At 48.8% G+C, this 23,528-nt stretch overlaps 1 protein-coding gene across 1 annotated transcript in view; it reads left to right on the top strand.

The window, feature by feature from the left end:
• Positions 1 to 23,528, top strand: part of LOC118678568 (SV2 related protein) — a 35,785-nt gene that overhangs the window by 8,888 nt on the left and 3,369 nt on the right. Inside the window, exons 3-13 of the mRNA XM_036354387.1 lie at positions 1,832 to 1,917; positions 3,063 to 3,161; positions 4,286 to 4,357; positions 6,169 to 6,293; positions 11,037 to 11,100; positions 12,389 to 12,514; positions 13,167 to 13,295; positions 15,037 to 15,110; positions 17,015 to 17,091; positions 20,085 to 20,192; positions 22,769 to 22,880. Of these exons, the coding sequence (XP_036210280.1) occupies positions 1,832 to 1,917; positions 3,063 to 3,161; positions 4,286 to 4,357; positions 6,169 to 6,293; positions 11,037 to 11,100; positions 12,389 to 12,514; positions 13,167 to 13,295; positions 15,037 to 15,110; positions 17,015 to 17,091; positions 20,085 to 20,192; positions 22,769 to 22,880 (1,072 nt within the window). The remainder of the gene's footprint in view (positions 1 to 1,831; positions 1,918 to 3,062; positions 3,162 to 4,285; positions 4,358 to 6,168; positions 6,294 to 11,036; positions 11,101 to 12,388; positions 12,515 to 13,166; positions 13,296 to 15,036; positions 15,111 to 17,014; positions 17,092 to 20,084; positions 20,193 to 22,768; positions 22,881 to 23,528) is intronic.

The following is a 23,528-nucleotide window of genomic DNA, read 5'->3' as shown; positions in this document are numbered from 1 at the left end:
GTGATGATGATGGTGGTGATGGTGATGATGATGAAGGTGGTGATGATGAAGGTGGTGGTGGTGATGGTGTCAGTGGTGATGGTGATGATGATAGTGATGATGATGGTGGTGATGGTGATGGTGATGAAGGCGGTGATGAAGGTGGTGGTGGTGATGGTGTCAGTGGTGATGGTGATGATGATAGTGATGATGTTGGTGATGATGGTGATGATGATGAAGGTGGTGATGGTGGTGATGATAGTAATGATGGGAACAGCTGGCATTAGCTGCGGATTCACTCTGTGCCAGGCACTGTTTGAGGCACTTTATTCAAATTACCTATTTAATTACAACATTTCTAGTTAGAACTATTACGATCATCTTCCCCTTCTTGGCAGAAGAGGAAACGGAAGCACAGAAAGGTTAAATATCTTGCCTTAGTCACAGCCAGAAATTAGCCCTGCTGGATTTACACCCAGATGATCTGACCTCGGAACCCACTCCTACCCAGGACCTTGTGCTGCCTCTGGGTAGAGCTGGGCAAACCCAGGACCTGAGGGGGTGCTGTGGGCCCTGGTCTCCCCGCATCACAGAACATCCCATGCGCTTCTGAGAGGCCCCAGATTCCCAACAGGAGAGAGGATGATTGACTTGACCCCAAGGCCTGTTGTTGGCAGAGCTAAGGGCGCCAGGACCGGGGAGGGGGAGGCAGTGGTTGGGAGCAGAGGCTGGTCTGAGCTCAACTCCCACATCTACAGTGTGCCAGCTAAGTGACAGGGGAACGTCCATGTCCTCCTCTGTACATGAGGCTAAGACTGGGCCTTAACGGACAGTTGTGACAGGGACAAAACGAGAGAATGCACGTCCAGCTCCTAGCGCAGTGCCTGGCACATGGTGAACACCCGAGAGAGCACCCTTATGTCATCATTACTCTTCATATTACTGATGATGTCATAGGACTCGCTCTGCTGTCTCCTCAATATTTTTTTTTTAATATATGTCATTGATTTTTTACAGAGAGGAAGGGAGAGGGATAGAGAGCCAGAAACATCGATGAGAGAGAAACATCGATCAGCTGCCTCCTGCACACTCCCCACCGGGGATGTGCCCGCAACCAAGGTACATGCCCTTGACCGGAATCGAACCTGGGACCCTTGAGTCCGCAGGCCGACGCTCTATCCACTGAGCCAAACTGGTTAGGGCTCTCCTCAATATTTTTGCTGGGGGGAAAAAACACAGATCCTGCGGGTGTGACAAACATCAGCTCACACTTCTGGAGAATGTTATGGCTGACGTTAGAGGCCCATGATTGAAATTCCCAAAAGATGTAAACTGCCAGCAGGGACTGCTGAGATCCTGAGAGGCAGCCCACAGAAGGGCCACCAGCAGGATCCTCTAATATTTTTATTGTTTAATTAAATTAAAAACTTTAAAAAATATTTTATTAATTTTTAGAAAGAGAGGAAGGGAAAGGAGAGAGAGAGAGAGGGTGAGCCCCAGGGCCAGGGATCTAACCTGCAACCCAGGTACATGCCCTTGACCGGGAATGGAACCTGCAACACTTCGGTGCTCGGGCCGACGCTCTAACCACGGAGCCACACTGGCCAGGGCAGTTTTCCCTTTTGTAAACCATGTTGCAGTGGATTTTGCAGCAAGGTATCTGTTCACACTTGCCGGAATATTCTTCTAAGATAAATTCTAGAAGCGGCATGTGCTGCATTTAAAGAGCTTGGATACCCCCGGGACACCCCAACACTAGGACACCCCCGTGGACACCCCCGGGACACCCCGACACTAGGACAACTGCAAGATGCCCTGACTCCGTCCTCCTCTCCCCCTCCCTCCTTTCTAGATACTTTCATGGTGGAAGATGCGGTGGAAGCCATTGGGTTTGGAAAATTCCAATGGAAGCTGTCTGTGCTCACCGGCTTGGCTTGGGCAAGTATTTCGGGGGACAGGGACCTCCCGCTCAGTCTCCAAGAAACCCTAACTTCTGCTGCTCCCCTGGGTTTCCCTGATCTACGAGGAAGGACCCAGCTCTTTCCACAGAGAGCCTCGGGGTGAATCAGTCAGGGTCATGATGAGTGACCCTGGTGGTCAGTGCTTGCGGGTAATGCTGGCAACTGCCCTCAGGAGGAGTGGGCGTTTCTGGCTAATTAAATGGCTCTCCGTCCCTGGGGGCTCAGGCTACTCGGAGACTGTGATGTCATCCGCGGAGCTCCCCCTAGAAAAGCAGGCACAGAGAAGAGTGAGCCCTTTGCTTACGTCTCTTGTTAAAATCCCCTCGTCTACCTATTGCAAATAATGCATCTCGACCATTAATACAATCGAAATTGATTTTGGGGAATGGTGCAAGAGGGCAACCGGATTAAATATTTCCCAAAATAGATGTTTAATTTCCCCACTGATTTGAAAGGCCACCCGTATCGCCCATCACCTTCCCACGCCCACATGGGTCTGCTTCCAGACTCTCATTTCTACCCCATGGTTCTGTCTACCTCGTCCCATAAAGGATGTTTCATTACTGGCGCTTGCTAGTGTGTGTTAATATATTAAAAGATCAGACGAGAGAATTCTACAGGAACAAGGACCTTTAAACCAAAGACAAACTAGTCTTTAGTTGAACTAAAGAGAAAAGATTCTTGTCTATCTCTGTAAAAAAAAAAAAATTCTCAAATTTTTGAAATGCGATGTTTTCCCACTTCATTCAGGGAATGCCTTTATTTTTTTAAATACGGAAACACACACACACACACACACACACACACACACACACAATGTTGAATGGTTAGTTGTCAATTCCCGCATGTACCACACCGCTTTAACTACTAGAGATTGTGGTGTGTCCGATGTGTGGTAGGGCGCTCAGCAGGCAATGGAAGAGGGGTTCTTGCACGCTCTCTCGGGGGTCCCTGAGTGAGGGGTCAGCCATCCAGGCTCTCACCAGGGGCGGGGGGGGGGATCCCTGAACCAGAGGTCAGCTCTCCAGGCTCTCATGGGGGAGGAGGGGTCCCTGAGCCAGGGGTCAGCCGCCCGGGCACCAGGCAGCGTCCTGGCTCCTGACACCAGCTTGCTCCCTGCAGATGGCCGACGCCATGGAAATGATGATCCTGAGCATCCTTGCGCCCCAGCTGCACTGCGAGTGGCGGCTCCCCAGCTGGCAGGTGGCCTTGCTGACCTCGGTAGGCAGCAGCAGCAGCTCTCCCGCTGGGTCCAGTTCTGGTCCCCTGGGGTGGTCTGTGGGGGGGAGCCCCCTCCCCCTGCTGCTGCCAGCTGCTCAGCAGAAAAGAATGAAACTCTCTGCATGGAAACACCATGACCTCAGCTCCCTTTACTCCCCGTCGGTTGGCAGCCACCTCTACTGCACCCAGGGGTCCAAGTCCCTGGGGTCCCCAGACATCAATTGCCGGGAAGTTGCAAGCTACTTGGGCATATCACGGAGACCTTATACACCTCATTCATCCAAGAAGGGGGTGCCAATACCTTTCCCAGGAGGGTGATTTGAAGACTTCTTTATTTTTAAATAAGTTTTTATTGATTTTAGAGAGAAAGATAGACGCATCGATGAGAGAGAAACATCAATATCAATTGGCTGCCTCCTGCACACCCCCTGCTGGGAATCAAGCCCAAAACCCAGGCATGTGCCCTGACTGGGAATTGAACCGTGACCTCCTGGTTCATAGGTCGATGCTCAGTCACTGAGCCACGCCGGCCGGGCCTGAGCAGGTTTCTTAACCCTTCTGAGCCTCAGGCTCCCCTTCGATAACATGGATATGATGATTCCAACCTCGTTAGCTCTGTTCAAGGGTTAACAATGTAACAGTGACTTTGCCCGAGCACAGTCAGTGCCCCGTGAATGCTTTCTCTTCTAATGGGTTACAGCTCCCATCCCAACCTCCTGCCTCCTGTTTTCATACCCTCCAAACTCTGTCTTGCAACCTTGGATATTTTTTTTAGCAACAGGACAAGAAATCAATAATACTTGCAGCCATACTGCCAGAGTCCGGCCAGGGCTGCCCCACTTACAGATGTGGAACCCCGGCCACGTGACCTCCCCTCTCTGAGTCTCAGCTTCCTCATCTGTAAAATGGGGACAATAACAGCACCCACCCCCTCGGATGGTTGTGAGGTTTCGACAGTAGCATGGAGCGCCCATAATCGTGTTCGCCCCTTAGCCAGATCTCAGCGAATGCTGGTTCATTGTTATCGCGAGGGTGTGAGGTCGCAGATTCCATCTGTCGTGCCCTTTTCTCTGCGATCAGTGTTCCGTGTCACCGTCTAACAGAAACCCTCTTTCCACCCACAGGTGGTCTTTATCGGCATGATGTCCAGCTCCACCCTCTGGGGAAACATCTCAGACCAGTACGGCAGGAAAACAGTAAGGCCATCTCTCCTAAGCGCCTGTCCCCTAGCCTCAGTGGTCGGCAAACCGCGGCTCGCGAGCCACATGCGGCTCTTTGGCCCCTTCAGTGTGGCTCTTCCACAAAATACCGGCTCTTCCACAAAATACCGACTTCTGTGCATGGGCCACGAAGTTTCAATCGCACTGTACGTGCGCGCCCGCACGTGGTATTTTGTGGAAGAGCCACACTGAAGGGGCCAAAGACCCGCATGTGGCTCACGAGCTGCGGTTTGCTGACCACGGGCTTAGGTTATCCCCGTGGTGACGGCGACAAGAGCAACACTTAAGCTGCTTGAGCACGTGGGGGGCCTAGTTAGGAGTCTTGCTGACGTGCTATGAGAAGACATTGCGCTGGGGCCACTGTGGATCTTGAAGTCACACATTCCCGGGGTCGCCCAAGCATGTGCATGGCAAGACCCTTTGGGTTCCTCGGGGGAAAAATCTCCATTGAGCTAGCTTACGCCCAAAGAAAGGAATTAAGTCTGTGTGTGGCAGGCACCAACTTCATAGTCATGGGCTTAGGGGTGCATCAGTGTTGTTGTATTATTATCGCAATAGATCCAGGGCTTCCTTCTTGAATAATTCCTGTCCTACCTGTTCTCTTAGGTACCCAATACCTTTATTTGTATCAATTGTTGTGTGTGTGTAGTTTAATGACATGAATTTTTGGGGGGGAAAAGAAACTTGCCCTAAGGCAGTGGTTCTCAACCTTCCTAATGCCGAGACCCTGTAATACAGTTCCTCATGTTGTGGTGACCCCCAACCATAAAATTATTTTCGCTGCTACTTCATAACTGTAATTTTGCTACTGTTATGAATCGTCATGTAAATATCTGATAGGCAGGCTGTATTTTCATTGTTACAAATTGAACATCATTAAAGCATAGTGATTCATCACAAAAACAATATGTCATTATAGATGTGTTTTCCGATGGTCTTAGGCGACCCCTGTGAAAGGGTCGTTCGACCCCCAAAGGGGTTGAGAACTGTTGCCCTAAGGAAATATCTGCAAAAGTATATACAGTGACAATAAAACAATGTTATTAAGTTCTAGCTGCTCACCGTCGCCCACTGCTCTCTTGGTTAAAAAGAGAGATTGGTAGGTGGTCCAAAAGGTGTTAAAGACACCCTGGCACCACACGGATGCTTCCTTTGGCCATAACCGGAAGAATGACTATTAAAATGAAAAAGAAATCACTTCCTTGCAAGGTGATTCGCGGTTATTTGAAATATTCTCTCTATTTGTTAAAGTCATGTTCCCAAAGACCTGAAATCAACTGGTAGACCTCCACATTTCCTCTCTAGTCCTTTTCACTTAGTTTAAGGTTTTAATATATATATATTTTAATTGATTTTAGAGAGGAAGGGAGAGGGAAAGAGAGAGACATCAATGATGAGAGAAAATCGTTGATTGGCTGCCTCAGGGATTGACCCCACAACCTGGGCATGTGCCCTGACCAGGAATTGAACCTTGACCTCCTGGTTCACAGTTCGATGCTCAACCACTGAGCAACACTGGCCTGGAGGACAAGCCTTCCTGGGTCTCATGCACGATGGGACATCTTACACCTCTGGGCCCTGGCTATCCATGCCAATCATTGGGGCAACTAAGAAAGCCCCACAATTTTGCCACCTACCTCCTAGAAGTGGGCAGCACCCACACAGAGAATCCTTGGTTGTATGGGTCCCCCTTGAACAGGACCCTATGGGTGACTTTAAGTATGTGGGGGCCCTGAGACCTGGCGGTGCTGAGCAGCCCTGTGACTTGGTGTCTCGCATCTGTGCAGGGGCTGAAGATCAGCGTGCTCTGGACTCTGTACTACGGGATCCTCAGTGCTTTCGCGCCCGTGTACAGCTGGATCCTGGTGCTCCGGGGCCTGGTGGGCTTCGGGATCGGAGGGGTCCCCCAGTCGTAAGTAAATACCCAGCTCTGGCCTGGCAGCCAGGCAGCCAGTCACCTGTGTCAGGGCCTCGAGGTCTCACAGCTAGTAAACAGCAGAGCTGAGATTTAAACATCACTTGATCCTCCAAACATCCTATCTTAACTGTATCCTATAACTCTTTTTGTCTATGAGGAAAGCACATAAAAACCACAAACAAAATTACAGAAGAAATATTTAACCACCCAAGAGAGCCACTGGCCTCCCAGCTCTGTCGCTTCCGCCATTTACATAAAAATAATCGTCTTAATCAGGCAATGTTCTTATCTAGTTATAAAAATGGCTCCCCTCAGTTCATTATTTGGAAACATTTAGTTGAAGATATTTTTATGTAATTAAATGTAACGAAGAGTTTCCATTCGTTTCGAATAGCTTTACCCAATTGCACCACCTCACAAAACCAAATGAGGAGGATTTTGCTGTGTAGTTTTTAAGGGCCCAACAATGAGAAGTCCTTATAAGGTACTCTAAATTTTTAGTATGAATGCAAATTATAGCATTAGAATGTTTTAATTAAAATTTTTTCTTTCCATTTTATTGATATATAACCGACATACAGCAGTTTAAGGAATACGGCCTAATGACTTGACTTACATATCTTGCAAAATGATTACCTCAATAAGTTTAGATAACATCCTTCATCTTCTATACAGATTATATGATTAACAAGGAGCCAAATCATCTCTCTGCTCTGATCTGTGCCTTTCTATGTCCCTCCTCTTCCTTTGTTTTCTTTCCTTTATTTCTTCCCTCAAAGTAGGTGTTCACATCAGTTCTTGGTGAGAGCAACAGTATTAGCATTAATAGTGATGATGATGATGATGATATTAATTGAGTGTTAACCAAGTGCAAGGCCTGTGCCAGGTGCTCTCCTCACACTATCTCATCTTGTCCATTGAACAATCCTATTATCCCCACTTTACAGATGAGGAAACTGAGGCTCAGAGATCCTAAGTGACTTATGGGGTCAGGTGGTTCTTAAGTGGGGTGTGGAAGTTACTTTTGCTTTGTAACAAACAATCCCAACACTTATGGCTTAAAATAATGGTTTGTTTAACTCGTGATTCTGCAGTTCGTCAGATTGGTTGTTCTGGTCTCAATAGGGCTTACTTATGTGTCTTCGGTCACCTGGTGAATTGAATGCGGGCTGGTTAGTTAGAATGGCCACAGCTGACTCCTCTGCGTTCCACCAGCCTCTCGTCCTCCAGCTGGCTAGCCCAGGCACCTGGTCACATGGTACCTGGGCAGGGGTCCAAGAGCAAGCAGAAGCCACAGAGCCTCTTGAGGCCCAAGCTTGGGACTGGCACAGCATCCCTTCTGCAACATCCTATTGATCAAAAAGCAAGTCACAGAGCCCAGACTGAAGGGATGAGGACGTAGACTCTGGATGGAGTGCGCTGCCAAGTCTCATTGGGAGGGAGCACAGATGCAGGGAGGGGAAGTTGTACGGCAGCGTTTGCAAACCATCTACTGGTTCCAATCCAGGTTGCCCAACGCCAAAGCTCTTACACTTGAACAAATATTGGGAAAGGGTTCTGAGCTTACGTAGTCAGAGGTCCTGGTAAATCAGTAATGCCCATGGGGCCTGAGTACTGATTTGGGGAGGATTCTGGGAACGTAGAATGGGTGGTTCTGAGCAGGTGGTATTCTTTTTTTATTATTTTAAATTTTTCTAAGTTGATTTCAGAGGAAGAGAGAGAGGGGGAGAGCAACATGGATTTATTGTTCCACTCATTTATGCATTTATTAGTTAACTCTTGTATACGCCCTGACGGGGGACCCAACTGGCAACTTTGGTGTATCGGGATGATACTCTGACCAGCTGAGCCACTGGCCAGGTGCTATTCTTTTAATTAAGGCAGGAAAGAGGAATCACATTTAGGATACTAATAAGTCCATTTTCTGTCCATGAAGGAGCATTAGAAGAGACTTTAATTCAAGCAAGGGAGGTCAATGTCACTTTCTTTCTATCACTACAGACCATACATTTTCATTTTAGAAAAAAATTTCAGTGGGAATAAGCATCCTCCCCATCCCCAAATGATCATCGCCTATAATTGAACCCACCCCCCCCCCACACACACACACAAAAGAATTCGAGATACAGGTGGGCACCTGGCTACATCACTCCTTCTCTCCAGTAGAGGGTGCTGTCTGCTTCAGCAGAAATGCCACTTTCCCAAGAGGCTGGATGGAAACCTTCGTTCACTGGCGCCCGACTTGTGTTTTCGCTGCTCTTAAGAAATGCATGCGCACCCCAGGGAGCTGCCCACCGGTCTACCTTGCCATCTGCCCCAGAAGGTTCTTCAGATTGGTGTCGACAATAAGCTCGCTCACAAACCTGTCCTTGGCACGGCTTTTTCTTCCAAAGACTGAGCAGAAATGAGGAGTGGAGAGCACAGGTCATTTCTTTCTAAGCCTGGGATCCAAATGGCAAGTCTCTGTGGCCGACGCGCCGCAGTAAACGCGATGACTTGCAGCGAGGGTTTATTTACGCCAGGACCAGCTGCTTCTTGGCATGGCTAGTTTTGTTGCTCATTCTTTTATTTTTCGGTGTCATTGTAATCATAATCACCACACATTGGATGAAGATCAAACAGCTCGTTTTCATTGTAAACCGCTATGAATCATGGCCAAGTGTGGGTCACAACGATCCCGGGAAAAGACGTTTCTGGTGGCCTAGGTTGCAAAAAACAGGAAATGGCAAACATCTACATGTAGACCAACAGGGTTGTGGCTATTAGAAAATAATGCTGTAGATCTATGTATATGAATATGGAAAGGCTCCCAAGCTGCCTTATGAGAAGCAGATCCTGACACAGATTCAGGAACAAGAACAGTTGAGCCTTAAACAGTGAGGGGGGAGGTTAGGGACTCTACCACTCTGCAGCAGAAAATTCTAATATAACTTTTGACTGCCCACTGGCCTAGTAAAGGGATTCCAGGACATCTGGAGGGGCCCTGAGCACCATCTGCCTCGAAAGGGCTCGTGGAAATTAGGTTCCCTCTACCCCCACCTCCCTTATGAGGAGCCAGGAGAGTAACATGAGGCCACCAAGTAGCTCAGGTGCCTGGCTTAGGTGGGAGATGTGGGGAAAGAGAAGGTCTCCTTTTCCTACAACATGGAAGGCAGCATGGGGACGTGGTCTAGACGTTTCCTTCTCCTCCGGCCTGTCCAGTGGCTGAGGAAGGGAAAGGGGAGGCGGTGGATGGAGGAGGCTGCTGGTGCAGTTAAGACGTTGGTTACATTGAGCACACAAGTAAATTGACTGACCAGATACATAAATATATTGAGGATAGAGAGACCCAGATTCCTCAATGTTGGAGAAGGGATTTACAAACATGGAAACTGGAAGGTTAGAAAGAACCCTAACCTTCTGGTTGGACTGGAATTGAAAGTATCAGTATGAGCTCATTGTTGTTGCTTTTTAAATACCTGTACATGGATATAGATATAAATATATGGTGTGTATGTGGGGAGAGAGAGGAATGGACAGAGATAGATAGATAGATAGATAGATAGATAGATAGATAGATCTCTTAGCTGTGTTCACTGAGAGGGCCTAGAAGCAGTGACATCCCCATAGCAGACCTTGGTTTCTAAATACCATCATCTGCCAAAAGGAACCAGGGCTTCTTAGAAAAATGGCTGACACCAGGGCTCAGGCAAGGACGTCTTGTCATGCCAATAAGTAAGAAAGAGCTCAAGGAATGAGGGAGGCAGCAAAAAGACATAGGAATTAGCTTAAAAGGGCTTGCACTGTGCAGATCTAGGACAGTCTGAGCATCAAATTAATAATGGCAGAAATGGGTTACAATCCATTGAATAAAACAGAAGTCCACAAATCCTCATTGATTAAATGAATAGGTAGATAGGTAGACAGAAAGAGATAAAGGGGGCAGGGAAACCTTTTCCTTATAGTAGAATGTCAACCAATAAATGTAGACAGAATAATGGAAATAAAAATACCCTTTGTGACCATCATCGTGGCGATTTATTCAGGCAGAAATAATCAATAGACGGGATGCTTAAGCTGGAGGGTAGAAGGTCTATGGGTAACAGGATTTAGGGTCATCTCTGAATGTTCCCTCCCAGAGGACTTACTCATCACAAATGGAAAATAATAACCGTAGGGTGGAGAAATCTGTCAGACACCAACTTGATCCAGGGATGATGCTTAATAGCACCAGTGATAAGATGGGTGGACATCACGTCCCCCGACATCAGGCACTGGGAAGGGTTTGGCATTATTTCTGTGACTGTCTGCCCAGGTCATAAGGAGACATCAGCTGGACCCAGAATGCAGGGCGCCCTACAGACTGAAAGGCCTGTTCTCTTCCAGATTATTTGGGACTTGAGTGACAGGGAGAACCTGGGGAACAGTCCCAGAATGCAGTTGTCCATCACCCCACCACCCCATGTCCCCCTGGGTTGTGGAGAGGGCTCCATGAAAGCGATGATCACATGTGAGAATCATTTGGGGAGCTAGTTAAAAATGCAGATGCCAGGCCCCACCCCTTGGAGTCTTGTTTCTGAAGGTCTGGGGAGGGACCTGGGGGTGTACCTCTAAAGTCATCACCCCAGGAAATTCTGATGTAAGTGGTCTATGGACCACACTCAGGCGGATGTTGGCCTAGAGCTTCAGAAAGCTGTAGTAGCAATCTTCCTACTCAGTCCTGGCCTTAACCCCCTTTCTGTCTCTTTGCTTCCCCAGGGTGACGCTGTATGCTGAGTTCCTGCCCATGAAAGCCAGAGCCAAGTGTATTTTGCTGATCGAGGTAAGGAGGGTGGCCGGACTTGTGGAGAATTCTCAGTCTCTGGCATGAGGTTCTCAGGTGTCTTGAGCCGCAGAACAAGGAAAAGCGAGTTTAAGAAAAATATAAAAGCCCTGACTGGTTTGATTCAATGGATAGAGCATCAGTCCTCAGACTGAAGGGTCATGGGTTCAATTCTGATCAAGGGCACGTATCTCAGTTGCAGGCTTGGTCCTCGGCCCTAGTCAGGGCACATGCAGGAGGTAACCAATCGATGTGTCTCTGTCACATTGATCTCTCTCTCTCTCTCTCATTTCTTCTCCCTTCTATTCTCTCTAAAATCAATGGGAAAATATCCTCAGGTGAGGATTAACAAACAAAAAAAAGAAAAACATAACAGACTCAGTATGCAAAGACTTAAGTGGATCAGCTATGTTGATTTCAACATGGTTGTTTTGAAAGTTCTTCAATTGATGAGAGAGGGAGAGAGAGAGAAAGATAGGGAGGTTTGGCCAGGACTGTTGGATGGGAGCTGTAACCTTCACCTGAGGGATGCAGCCAGCGCATCACTACCCTGCAGAGAGGGAGCCAGAGGGATGAACACCCAATCTCTCTTTCCTTCCTCCCTCCCTCCCATCCCTGTGGGAAGCCACAGGACAGGGAGCCTGTGGATCCAAGGTCAACAAGGACGGAGAGTGACTTGGAGAAGCAAACAGAGGAGATGCAGTCCCACAGGGAAGAGGCAATTCTTTTTTAAAAAAATATATTTTATTGATTTTTTACAGAGAGGAAGGGAGAGGGATAGAGAGTTAGAAACATCGATGAGAGAGAAACATCGGTCAGCTGCTTCCCGCACACACTCCCCACTGGGGATGTGCCCACAACCAATGTACATGCCCTTGACCGGAATTGAACCCAGGACCCCTGAGTCTGCAGGCCGGCGCTCTATCCACTGAGCCAAACGGGTCAGGGCAAGAGGCAATTCTGATAAAGGACACTGGAGCACTGCGGGGCAGGGGAGATGGATGTCAATGGACAAAAACCAACATGTTCACTTACCATACTGAGCTCGCAGAATATGGGTCATATTGACCTCCTTAAGCATAGCTGCCACAGCGCACACTCCAGTGGCTGGACAAGGCGGTGGCTCCGGCCCAGCCACATAAGCCACAGGAACGGCGATGGCCATTCTGACCTTGCTGACCCCGAGGGCCCCGTACCCACGTGGGTTATCTTGTCGGCAGTGACCCTGAGATTGCTCACTGCGTTGACCAATGCTGCCCCTGCCGCTGACCTCCGTTCTTCTGTCCAGGTGTTCTGGGCCATCGGCACCGTGTTCGAGGTCGCCCTGGCTGTGTTTGTGATGCCCAGCCTGGGCTGGCGTTGGCTGCTGCTCCTCTCGGCTGTCCCGCTCCTCATCTTTGCTGTCCTGTGTTTTGTAGGTACCCTTTAAGAGATCTCAGCCTTTGCTATGGCCCTTCTGCTGGTCACTGCATTTTGATAGGGAGGGTGTGTAGGAGAGCACCAAAGCTACCCTTTTCGATTATTTTTTTAAATCAGGACATGAGACAAAGGTACAGGGCCTAGGATAGGCTCAGTGTGAAGTACTGGGTTTCCTCGAGACAACTGCTGCTGGGTTGCTCTTTAGGGAGATAGCGGGGGATGGAGGAGGGGCACCCAGGTCCCACCACTGCAAGATGTACCCTTAAGGTAACTGTATTAAAACGGTTGGGACTCTTAAGTTGTAAGTGACAGAAACCCAGCTCAAACCGGGTCTAGAAGCTCGAATGATCTCTCCATCTCAACTCAGCTCTGCATAAACTACACAACGTTCACCACCGCCCTCCCCCGCCCAAGGAGATCATGCCCTTTATCCATTTTATGGATGAGGAGATGGAGGCACAGAGAGGTCGGATCATTGCTCAAGGTCACACAGCCAACATACTCTATGGCAGAGCCAGGCTTGGAAGCCAGTCCTCTGGTTCCAGGGCCCCCACCCTTAAGGTCTCTACCCACAGGTGAGTGTGAGGCTGGAACCCAGTGTTCTGTTCCCCCCTAACCTGCCATGCGTGGTTCTCCTGTCCCTGCAGTGGCTGCCGGAGAGTGCAAGGTATGACGTGCTGTCGGGGAACCAGGAGAAGGCCATCGCCACCCTAAAGAGGATTGCGACAGAAAATGGGGCCCCCATGCCGCTGGGGAAACTCATCATTTCCAGACAGGTCAGTCCCTGGTCCGCCGATTCTGTGGCTTGCCTGTCCCTGCTTGGGCAGGGGTGCACCTGTGCATGGGTGGGGCCTGCGTGTGTGTGATGGCAGGCGTCCATGGAGTGGGTGGGGGTGCAGGGGGCAGATCCTGCAAGGTGAACCTGGCAGCTTTAATTGGTGTGTTTTCAGTGCCAAGCCCTGAAAAGTGCCACCTGGAGAGTTTATCCAGCGATTAGAGAAATGTAACGCAGTGCCCACTAATGGATCCCGTAACTACTCCTGCTTCGGTTTCACCTTTCAGCGCCCATTACATCTGATTAGCAAATGTGACTGATCGCCAAAGGCTGGACAATAAAACCATATTAGAAAGTGCCGTGATAGGCTTAGGTCCAGGGCGCCAAACTGCACTTGGACGGCGCCCTTAATGGATGGTGCATCGCTCGGATGGCAACACCATCAGGGAATCCACCCCAGTGAGAATGTATGGGCACCTCCCACGCGCATGCGCACGGAGCGCGGGGGGGGGGGGGGGGCCGCGGAGTGCGAGGTGCGAGGTGGGGGAAGAAGGCAGTCAGATTAAAGGCTGGGGTTCCTGCCCTCAGACCCTATAAGGAAATTATCTTTCAAAATAATATTATATTTCTGATTGTTTTTTATATTGTGCAAAAAGAACTGGATGAAATTTCCCCACTTTGAGGGGAGGGGTTTTGCATGGTCTGCCGGTTCACAGGCCAGAGGACACACCCAAATCCACTTCCAGAAACAGGATGGTCCAGGAAGGTCCAAGGAGGTGATGAATTCTGAGACAAACAAAAAGAGGAGAGAAGGGCAGACCGATTTTCCAAAAGCAGATTTTCCTGAATTAACTTGCTAATGTACCCACTTACCCAAAATGTGTCTTGAGGATTATTCTTTTTTAATATATTTAGTAAATAGGAATATATTTTCTCTATGTACCTATTCATACATTTATTCATCAATATATTCTGCTAAATATTCCTAAATATAGTCAGTAAACGCATTCTCAAATATATCCGATAAGCATATTTAATGAATGCTGTCTTTTCCTTGAAGAATATATTACCAAGATATTTTTATTCATGAAGGCAATACTCAGAGACTAAACCACCTGTGGCCTGTAATTTTTCCCCCCACTTTCACTTTTAGCATGCTTAAGTAAGTAAGCATTTCTCAAACTGCTACTAAGAAAAAGAATGTTCATTAAATATATCGAAGAAGAATATAATCAGTCACAGAATATATTTTTAAAAAAAGAGAATATGTAGGGCAAAGGTTTGATAAGTTAGCAAATTATATGACATTGGCAACTGGACCATTTAGCTAATCTGTCTCTTGGCAAATGGCTTTCGGTGATCTATTGGCACATTAATTTTTGTCACCTTGGGGGCGAGACGTGATACGGTTGGACACCCCTTGGGCTGGTTTGCTGCTCCCTGGGGCCATGGAATTACCTAAGAGGTGTCAGGGGGCCCAAGCCCAAGGGGTCTGCTTCCAGCTCCGGGATTCCAGGTTGGGGTGGGGCTTCAGAATGTGTCCATCCTTCGGAGGGAAGCCAGTGGACATTGCTGGGTCCTAGAGGGGCCAAATTGGCTTCAATGGGCTGGAGATTTGAGTCCTGGGTTCTTGGAGCCCGAGTGTCCGGCCCATGAGAAACCTCCCCCTCAGCCACGGGTGTCCACCAGTCTCCGGCCACCAGCCAATACCCACGCACCTGCATGTTTTTGTCTTGAAACAGGAAGACCGAGGCAAAATGAGGGACCTTTTCACGCCCCATTTTAGATGGACAACCTTGCTGCTGTGGTTTATATGGTAAGAGCCATTTGTTGACATTTTGATCCCCTTCGTCTGTGCTCTGTTTGGGGGCGGGGGGAGGGGGGTGGGTTTGTTTGAACACAAAGCACAGAGAACTTTTTGATCTCGGGGAACGTTTGCAAAATTCAGTGGTTGGAGCATCACTTTCCCGACCTCTGTCTCACCCAGATAGCGCCTGTACTATTATTTTCCCAGTTGTTTTCTTTCATTTGACTCACTTTTTACTCAGATGAATGCATTTGAAAAGGAAACTTTATATGTCTTCTTTAAAGGAAAAAAACACACACACACACTTTAATTTCAGGCCATAGATAGAAGGCGCCCTTAAAGATAAATACAGTGAAAAGTTGCCAGGTTGACGGTTTGCCAAGGTCTGAGTGGCTGTATTTAAGAGATAGAGAAACAGACAGAGAGGGGAGGTGCTAAGGACGCACTAACATAAGCAACTCATCACTTGAGACAGAGATACAATCAAAAGAATTGAAAGGAAATTTAAAAGGGATTTTTCCCCCCCACAATGAGATTTCATGTTGATGCTGTGTCAGTTCCCCGCTCCACTCATATTGCCTTGGGTACCACCAGTGGCACAGGGCCCGTAGTTTGGGAAGCATCGATTTGGTTGCCAGGGGCATTCTTAGAACTTTCAGTCCTGATCATATTCTATTTTTCTTAATAACCGGGGTGGGGGTGGGGCTTTTAACTCCACAACCAGTCAAATTTCAGCTACTCTTCCAACTCTCTTTCTAGCCAGCCGTGCACACAACATCAACAGTGCAAGTGCTGGCTTTGTGTTCTGTTTCAACCAGTGCTCACCTTTCCTATTCCCCTTTGAGCAGAACCTAGAAGATCTGGGCTGTGGTGTCCAAGGCGCTGAGACCTAGACAGTCCTGTCGTTATAGAAGTGACAGGACAGCAGACTCTTTAAAAATATATACATAAAAGTATATAGGAGCAGGGGTGAGGAGGTCAGTGAAAGTGGTTAATTGTAGGGAGGAGGAGGGGAACACTTTGATAATGTATAGAACGGGGTTCCATTTACAGAGTTCCATACACAGAACTCTGCCCCCGCCTTCCTGAGAGAGGAAACAACTCACCAAGCACTCATGAAGCACCTGCTGGGTGCCAGTCTGTCGGATTTTTAAAGGCGTTTGGAGGGGTGCAGAGTTGAGGGCATCTGTCTCTGAGAGCACGTAATCCCGTTGAGTCCACACTAGGTGAATACGGAAGCAATGAAGTAGAGGCTAACTTTAGCGCGCTGGAGAAATCACTAAATTTGCCAGCACATATTGTAGCCCAAGGAAGTGAATCAGTGGCGTCTGGTTGTGACGGGATTCCCACATACTGTACTGGGTGAGAGTGTTCGGTCCTCCAGACTTGAGGATCCGGGTTCCTGGGACGGTCAGGAATTAATGAACTGCCTCATTCTGACCTGAGGGTCTAGTGAAGTCTGCAGACTCCACCCCTGTCCTGGGTACACAGCAGTTGTTTAATAAATGACTGGTGCATTGATTTAGCTCTCAGGAATCCGGGGGGTGGGGCGGGGGAGGGGGGAGCTGGAGCCCAGTTCTGTATGTTCTGTATATTAGTAAAGCTTCCGCCCCCTCCTCCCCTCTCCAAGTGGGCCGACCAGACCAACTCAACCCAGAAGCCCTGACAGGTGTCAACGCTGTGCTTTCTTCTAAATGTTGGTCCCCCCCATCCTCCCCCTATTGCCGGTTGAGTGAACAGCCTCGAGGGTGGCATGTCTGTGGTAGAATCCAGCTCTTGATCTTTCAAAGGACACAGATTGAATCCCCTTTATCACATCACTGTGGTTTGCACCCGCCATCTTCCCGCTCCAAGGGCCCCAGGAAAGGCCCCGAAGGCCCATGTCTTTACCGCTCCTGCTTCTCTCCTGGCAGGTTTTCCAATGCGTTTTCTTACTACGGATTAGTCCTGCTCACCACGGAGCTCTTCCAGGCAGGAGACGTCTGCAGCAGTGAGTATGGCAGCCCGTTCACCGGTCACCACGCCTGCTCCCAACACGCCACAGACACACACTCCCACCCCAGGTTCTGCCCTCACAGGGCCTGGCCTTGCACAGATCCCACGGACTTTACCCCACAAACTCCAGGGAGGAAGTGTGTGCAAAATCTGAGCCTAGAAGATCTGGGCTGTGGTTTCCACGGCGCTGTACAGAGACTTAGACCAGTGATGGCGAACCTTGTGAGCTCGGCGTGTCAGCATTTTGAAAAACCCTAACTTAACTCTGGTGCCGTGTCACATATAGAAATTTTTTGATATTTGCAACCATAGTAAAACAAAGACTTATATTGTTGATATTTATTTTATATATTTAAATGCCATTTAACAAAGAAAAATCAACCAGAAAAATGAGTTCGCGTGTCACCTCTGACACGCGTGTCATAGGTTCACCATCACTGACCTAGATAGTCCTGTTGTTATAGAAGTTACACGACAGCAGTCACTCTTTTTAAAAAAAAAATAAAAAGTTTTTTTTATTTATTTCAGAGAGGAAGAGCAAGGGAGAGAGAGACAGAAACATCAATGATGAGAGAGAATCATGGATCGGCTGCCTCCTGCAGGCCCCCACAGGGGGTCAAGCCCACAACTCGGGCACGTGTCCTGACTGGGAATGGAACCCTCCTGGTTCATAGGTTGACGCTCAACTACTGAGCCACGCTGGCCGGGCAAGAGTCATATCTTACCGAGATCCATGAAGTACAGCACTGAGTTGAACCGCTAGGACTCTGCACATTAAGTCTGAGAACCAGGTTGGGGCTCAATCCTGGCCACACAACAGAATTGCTTGGGGGAGCTTTTCAACAATGCCAGCGCCAGTTAAACAATGCCCAGCCCAATTTCATCGGCATCCCTGGGGTGGAGCCGGGGCATCTGTGTTATAAAAGCTCCCCAGGTGATTCTGTTGTGTAGCTGAAGGTGGGAACCACTGGACAAAAGAAACGAATAAAAAGCAAAGTCTAGATGCCAGTGCCTGGGCTTTCAAATGGTTCTGTCCTTGTGATAATACTAACTTCCTAGCACTGAACCCAGGATGGGGGATAAAGGGGTCAGGTTCTCGCTTGTCTGCAGGATTTGCCCACTTATCTTTTTCTGTGTTAAGCCGTTTTCATCGTAGCTAATGGTTTTGTTTGTTGGGTTAAGGATTTAGTGAGATGGCGGAGTCACATCTCACTGTGGGGTGTGGGCGTCTAAATTAACTGCTCTGAGGAAGCAGGTCGGTTGTAGGTTTGGAGTTTGGGACTGATGGAGCGTAATTGCATGCCCCTCCCAGTGGACCTGCTTCAGCCAAGCAGAGGGCCCGGTGGAAGGTTACAAAGCAGGGGCTGGCAGCTCTGTCTATGAAGGGCCAGACAGTGAACGCTGTAGGCGTGGTGAGCCGGGTGGCTCGAACACTGTAGCCGTGAAGCAGCTACGGGCAATGTGTAACAACAGGCATGGCTTGTGGTCCGAGAAAACCTTGTTTGTGAACACAGATTTGAATTTCATGTCATTTTTATGCCACGAAGTGTTCTTCTTCTCCTTTTTTTAAAAACATATTTTTATCGATTTCAGAAAGGATGTGAGAGAAAGAGAGATAGAAAAATCAGGGATGAGCATCATTGGTTGGCTGCCACTTCTATGCCCTCTACTGGGGATCAAGTCCACAACCCGGGCACGTGCCCTGATCTGGAATCGAACTGTGACCTCCTGGTCACTGAGCCATGCCGGCTGGCCGGCCGGCCGGGCTCTGCGTTTAGTTTTTAAAAGTTAATAATTTTAAAAATGTAAAAACTACTCTTACCCATTGGACCAGGTAGAAACAGGCAGGAGATCAGATTCGGCCCCCAGCTGGTCATCCCCAACCCCATTAAAAAGCTCTCTCTCTTATATCTGGTGGGAAAGTAATTCTGTGGAACAAGTTCACAGCCAGAAACCAGGGAGTCTGAGTGCTAGCGCCAAGTCGCTGTGGGACCCTGGGCAAGTCAGTCACTCAGTATTTTCTTCATACCTGCTGGGTATGGTCCAGGTGTTAGGATATATCAGTGAACACAAAAGACAAATCTCCTGGCCTGTGAGCTTGCATTCTGGTGTAGAGAGAGGAAAAAGAGAGAAAGAGAGAATGGCGAAATAAGGAAGAAAATTATATAGTGTACTGGGAAGTGATCAGTGTGTTACAGGAAAAACTTTAAAGAAGTATCTGAGCACATTCTTATGCACAGCTTGCTTTCATTCTCTTGACCATCTTGTCCAGTGATTTTATTGGCCCCAATTTTTTTTTTAAATATATTTTATTGATTTTTTTACAGAGAGGAAGGGAGAGAGATAGAGAGTCAGAAACATCGATGAGAGAGAAACATCAATCAGCTGCCTCCTGCACACCTCCCACTGGGGATGTGCCCACAATCCAGGTACATGCCCTTGACCGGAATCGAACCCGGGACCCTTGAGTCCTCAGGCCGACGCTCTATCCGCTGAGCCAAACCAGTCAGGGCATTAGCCCCAATTTTTAAAAATATTTTTTATTGACTGCAGAGAGGAAGGGAGAGGGAGAGAGAGAGATAGAAACATCAATGATAAGAGAGAATCATTGATCAGCTGCCTCCTGCACGCCCCCCACTGGGGATCGAGCCCACAACCCGGGCATGTGCCCTGACCGGGAATCAAACCTGTGACCTGTTGGTTCATAGGTCAATGCTCAACCACTTGAGCCATGCCAGCCGGGCTGTCCCGGGTTTTTTTGTTTTGTTTTGTTTTGTTTTTGAGGAAACGGATACTCAGAGAGATGAAGCTCTAGAATGCTGGTTGGGATTCAGAGCTGAGGCTGTCTGACTCGTGAGCCTGGCTGGGCGCTTTTGACGGCACGCCAGCCAAATCATACTCTGCAGAGAAGGAGGTCTGGGGAGCAGGAGAGTGTGGCTCAAGGCTCTGCACATGGCTCATCCTCTCCCTCTGCCGCCCACCTCCCAGTTTCCAGCAGTAAGAAGGCAGTAGAGGCCAAGTGCAGCCTGGCCTGCGAGTACCTGAGTGAGGAGGACTACATGGACCTGCTGTGGACCACCCTGTCCGAGTTCCCAGGTGAGGGACGCGTGGGAAGTGGGGCCGGGCAAGGAAGCCTGAGAAGGTGGCGGCTGTCCAGTGCCACAGTCTTTTTTTTTTCTTTCCTCTCTCTCTTTTGGCAAAGCTGATGATAGTTTTATGGTTAATTCGCCCAATTAGTCCAATTATTATGATGCATTTCAGTTGGATTCCCAGGTAGTGCCACGTTCCTGGTGCCACCTGGAAGCAAATCCCATTTCCGGGGGAGCTGGGGATTGTTTTTTCCACCCTGAGCTACACATCGTCAAGAACTGTGAAGGGGCTGAGATTTCACTCCACGTGAAGGCTAACGAGTTTAAGCTGCCCAGTTTCGTGCATGCTGGCAGGAGACACGAAACTCCTGGGTCAGAGACAAACGGTTCCTGAGCACAGCAAACAGCACGAATAGCATATTAATGTCAGGTCCCCCTGCCCCAAGTCTCAGGGGGATGATGAAGAAGGGGCCAGGGAGATACTACAGTGCAGTGGATCTGCCCACAGCTGAGGAATTCGGGAATCTATATCTATATATATAAAAGCCTAGCAACCTAACGACCGGTCGACCAGTCGCTATGAGGCATTGACCACCAGGGGACAGATGCTCAAGGCACAGGATCGGGCTCCCTTCTGTCTGGATCGGGCCTGCAGGGATCGGGCTGAAACTGGCTATCCGACATCCCCCAAGGGGTCCGGGATTGCAAAAGGGCACAGGCCAGGCCAAGGGACCCTACCAGTGCACAAATCTGTGCACTGGACCTCTAGTCTTTTATAATAGGCTGCCAGCAACCTGCCCAGCCTGCGTCCCAGAGAGCGAGACATCACCTTTATTATATCGAACAGTAAACAAACATGCCCTTCGCTCTAGAAGGAGACTATATCTTTATCTTTCAAAGCTGTTTCTATACAAACAGCCTTGAAATGATAGCCTGGAACGAAAGGGCAGCTAGTACCTCTCTCTGCTCGCAAGATGTAGAGGAATATGAGAATTGTCCGCCAACACCAGTCACACTGGAAAGGGCCAGTGGGATGTCAAAAAATCCAAACCTGCCCATAAAGCAATGGTGATCTATCTCTTTCCTTCAGAAGGAATAGCAATGATTATAATGATAGTAATACGTCATATTTATTGAGCGCTTACTATATTTCAGGCACGGTGCTAAATGTTTCACAGATAAGTTCTCATTTAATCATTAAATCTAATTTAATCTCATTTAACTATACAATCTGAAGTTGTATAGTTATTCCCTTTTTAAAAAATATTTTTATGGATGTTTATTTTTTTATAGCATTTTAATGTTTTTATTGATTTGAGAGAGAGAGAGAGAGAGAGAGAGAGAGAGAGGAAGGGAGAGAGAAACATCCATGTGAGAGAGAGGAAACATCAATCAGTTGCCTCCTGCATGCACCGCAACTGGGGAATCCAATCCACTACCTGGATATGTGCCCTGACCAGGAATTGAGCCCACCACCTTTTGATGTTTGGGACAACGCTCCAACCAACTGAGCCACACCAGCTAGGGCTAGTTCTTCCCTTTTTACAGCTGGAGGCAGTGAGACTGGAGAGGTGTTGCAGAAACTGATCCTGCAACTTGCTGCTGCCAGGATCTGCATCTCTGTGCCCCAGGGCTGTCTCAGGAGGAATGGAAAGCCGAAAAGCAAGCAAAGTGGCCAGAAGTGCCAGGGAATTAACGCCGGGGAACAGCCTTCAGCCAATACTGAAAGCTCATGTGGGGCAGGATCTGCTCTCACACTCACTCACGCGGTTGTTGGCAGGATTCAGTTCCTCCAGGGTTGTGGGGCTGACGGCCTCAAGTTCCTCATTGGCTGTTGGCCAGAGGTCACCTTCAGTTCCTTTCCAGGTGGCCAACAAGGCAAGCACATGGAGAGAGAGAATGCCCGCCCCCCCCACCACCACAAAGTCATAGCCTTTATTAAAAAACTAGAGGACTGGTGCACAAATTTGTGCATGGGTGAAGTCCCTCGACCTGGCCAGTGATTGGGGCTGATCAAGGCCGGCTCGGGGGAGGGACCACCGGAGGTTGGCTGTGGGAGTGCACTGACCACCAGGGGGCAGCTCCTGCATTGAGCATCTGCCCCCTGGTGGTCAGTGCACATCATAGCTACCGGCCAGTCGGTCAGTTGTCTGGTAGTAATGGTTGCTTAGGCTTTTATATATATAGATATATTGTTTTATTGATTTCAGAGAGGAAGGGAGAGGGAGAAAGAGATAGAAACATCAATTGATGAGAATCATTGATCGGCTGCCTCCTACACGCCCCACACTGGGGATCGAACCTGCAACCCAGGCGTGTGTCCTGACTGGGAATCGAACCGTGACCTCCTGGTTCATAGGTTGATGCTCAACCACTGAGCCGTGCTGGCCGGGCAGTCACAGCCTTTTATAACCTCATTTCAGAAGTGACATTCCATCACTTGTGCTGTATTCTCGTCATTAGAAGTGAGACACTAGGTTGGCTCCCTCTCAAGGGCATTGCACAGGGTGTGACTGCCAGGAGATGAGGGTCCCTGGGAGCCACGTCAGGAGGTGCCCGCCATGGTGCCCTGCTCCCTTCCAGGTGTCCTGGTGACTCTGTGGATCATTGACCGCCTGGGCCGCAAGAAGACCATGGCGCTGTGCTTCGTCGTCTTCTCTCTGTGCAGCCTCCTGCTGTTTATCTGTGTCGGCAGGTGGGTGGTGACACCAGCTCTCTCTGGCCAGCAGGCTGATGTCTCAGGTCCTGGGCAGTGGCTCTTTGGGCCTGTGACCCTCTGGGGGTCATCAGAGGGATTCCCTCCAGCCCCTCCCTAGCGCTGAGGCCTGAAAACTGACCAAAAGATCGGGCTCAAAGTTGGGCCCCCCGGTGAGGGTTTGGTCCAGGTTCTCCTCCAATACCATCACATTTAGACCTTTGATATTATCTCCCAATAAAATCATGCATATAGCTGTTGGGTTTATGAATGGGTTTAAGATGTTCATTTGTCCTGTGGAAATATTTTAAATTGGCCCTGTGGTATAATCCCTTTTCTGCTCAAAATGTGGAAGTGGCCTGTGCCTCTTTTGATCTTGAGAGGCCCCAGGCAAAGCCTGGTGAGGAATCTGGGGAAGGTCTGAAGATACAGCTTAGAGCAGTGGTTCGCAACCTTTTGGCCCTTTAAATACAGTTCCTCATGTTGTGACCCAATCATAAAATTATTTTCGTTGCTACTTCATAACTGTAATGTTGCTCCTGTTATGAATCGTCATGTAAATATCTGATATGCAGGATGGTCTTAGGCGACCCCTGTGAAAGGGTCGTTCGACCTCCAAAGGGGTCGCGACCCACAGGTTGAGAACCG

This window comes from Myotis myotis, unplaced genomic scaffold (genome assembly GCF_014108235.1).
Source record: "Myotis myotis isolate mMyoMyo1 unplaced genomic scaffold, mMyoMyo1.p scaffold_m19_p_20, whole genome shotgun sequence".
NCBI lineage: Eukaryota > Metazoa > Chordata > Mammalia > Chiroptera > Vespertilionidae > Myotis > Myotis myotis.
Note: the sequence above shows the minus strand (reverse complement) of the source record. Positions and strands in the feature narration are given on the sequence as shown.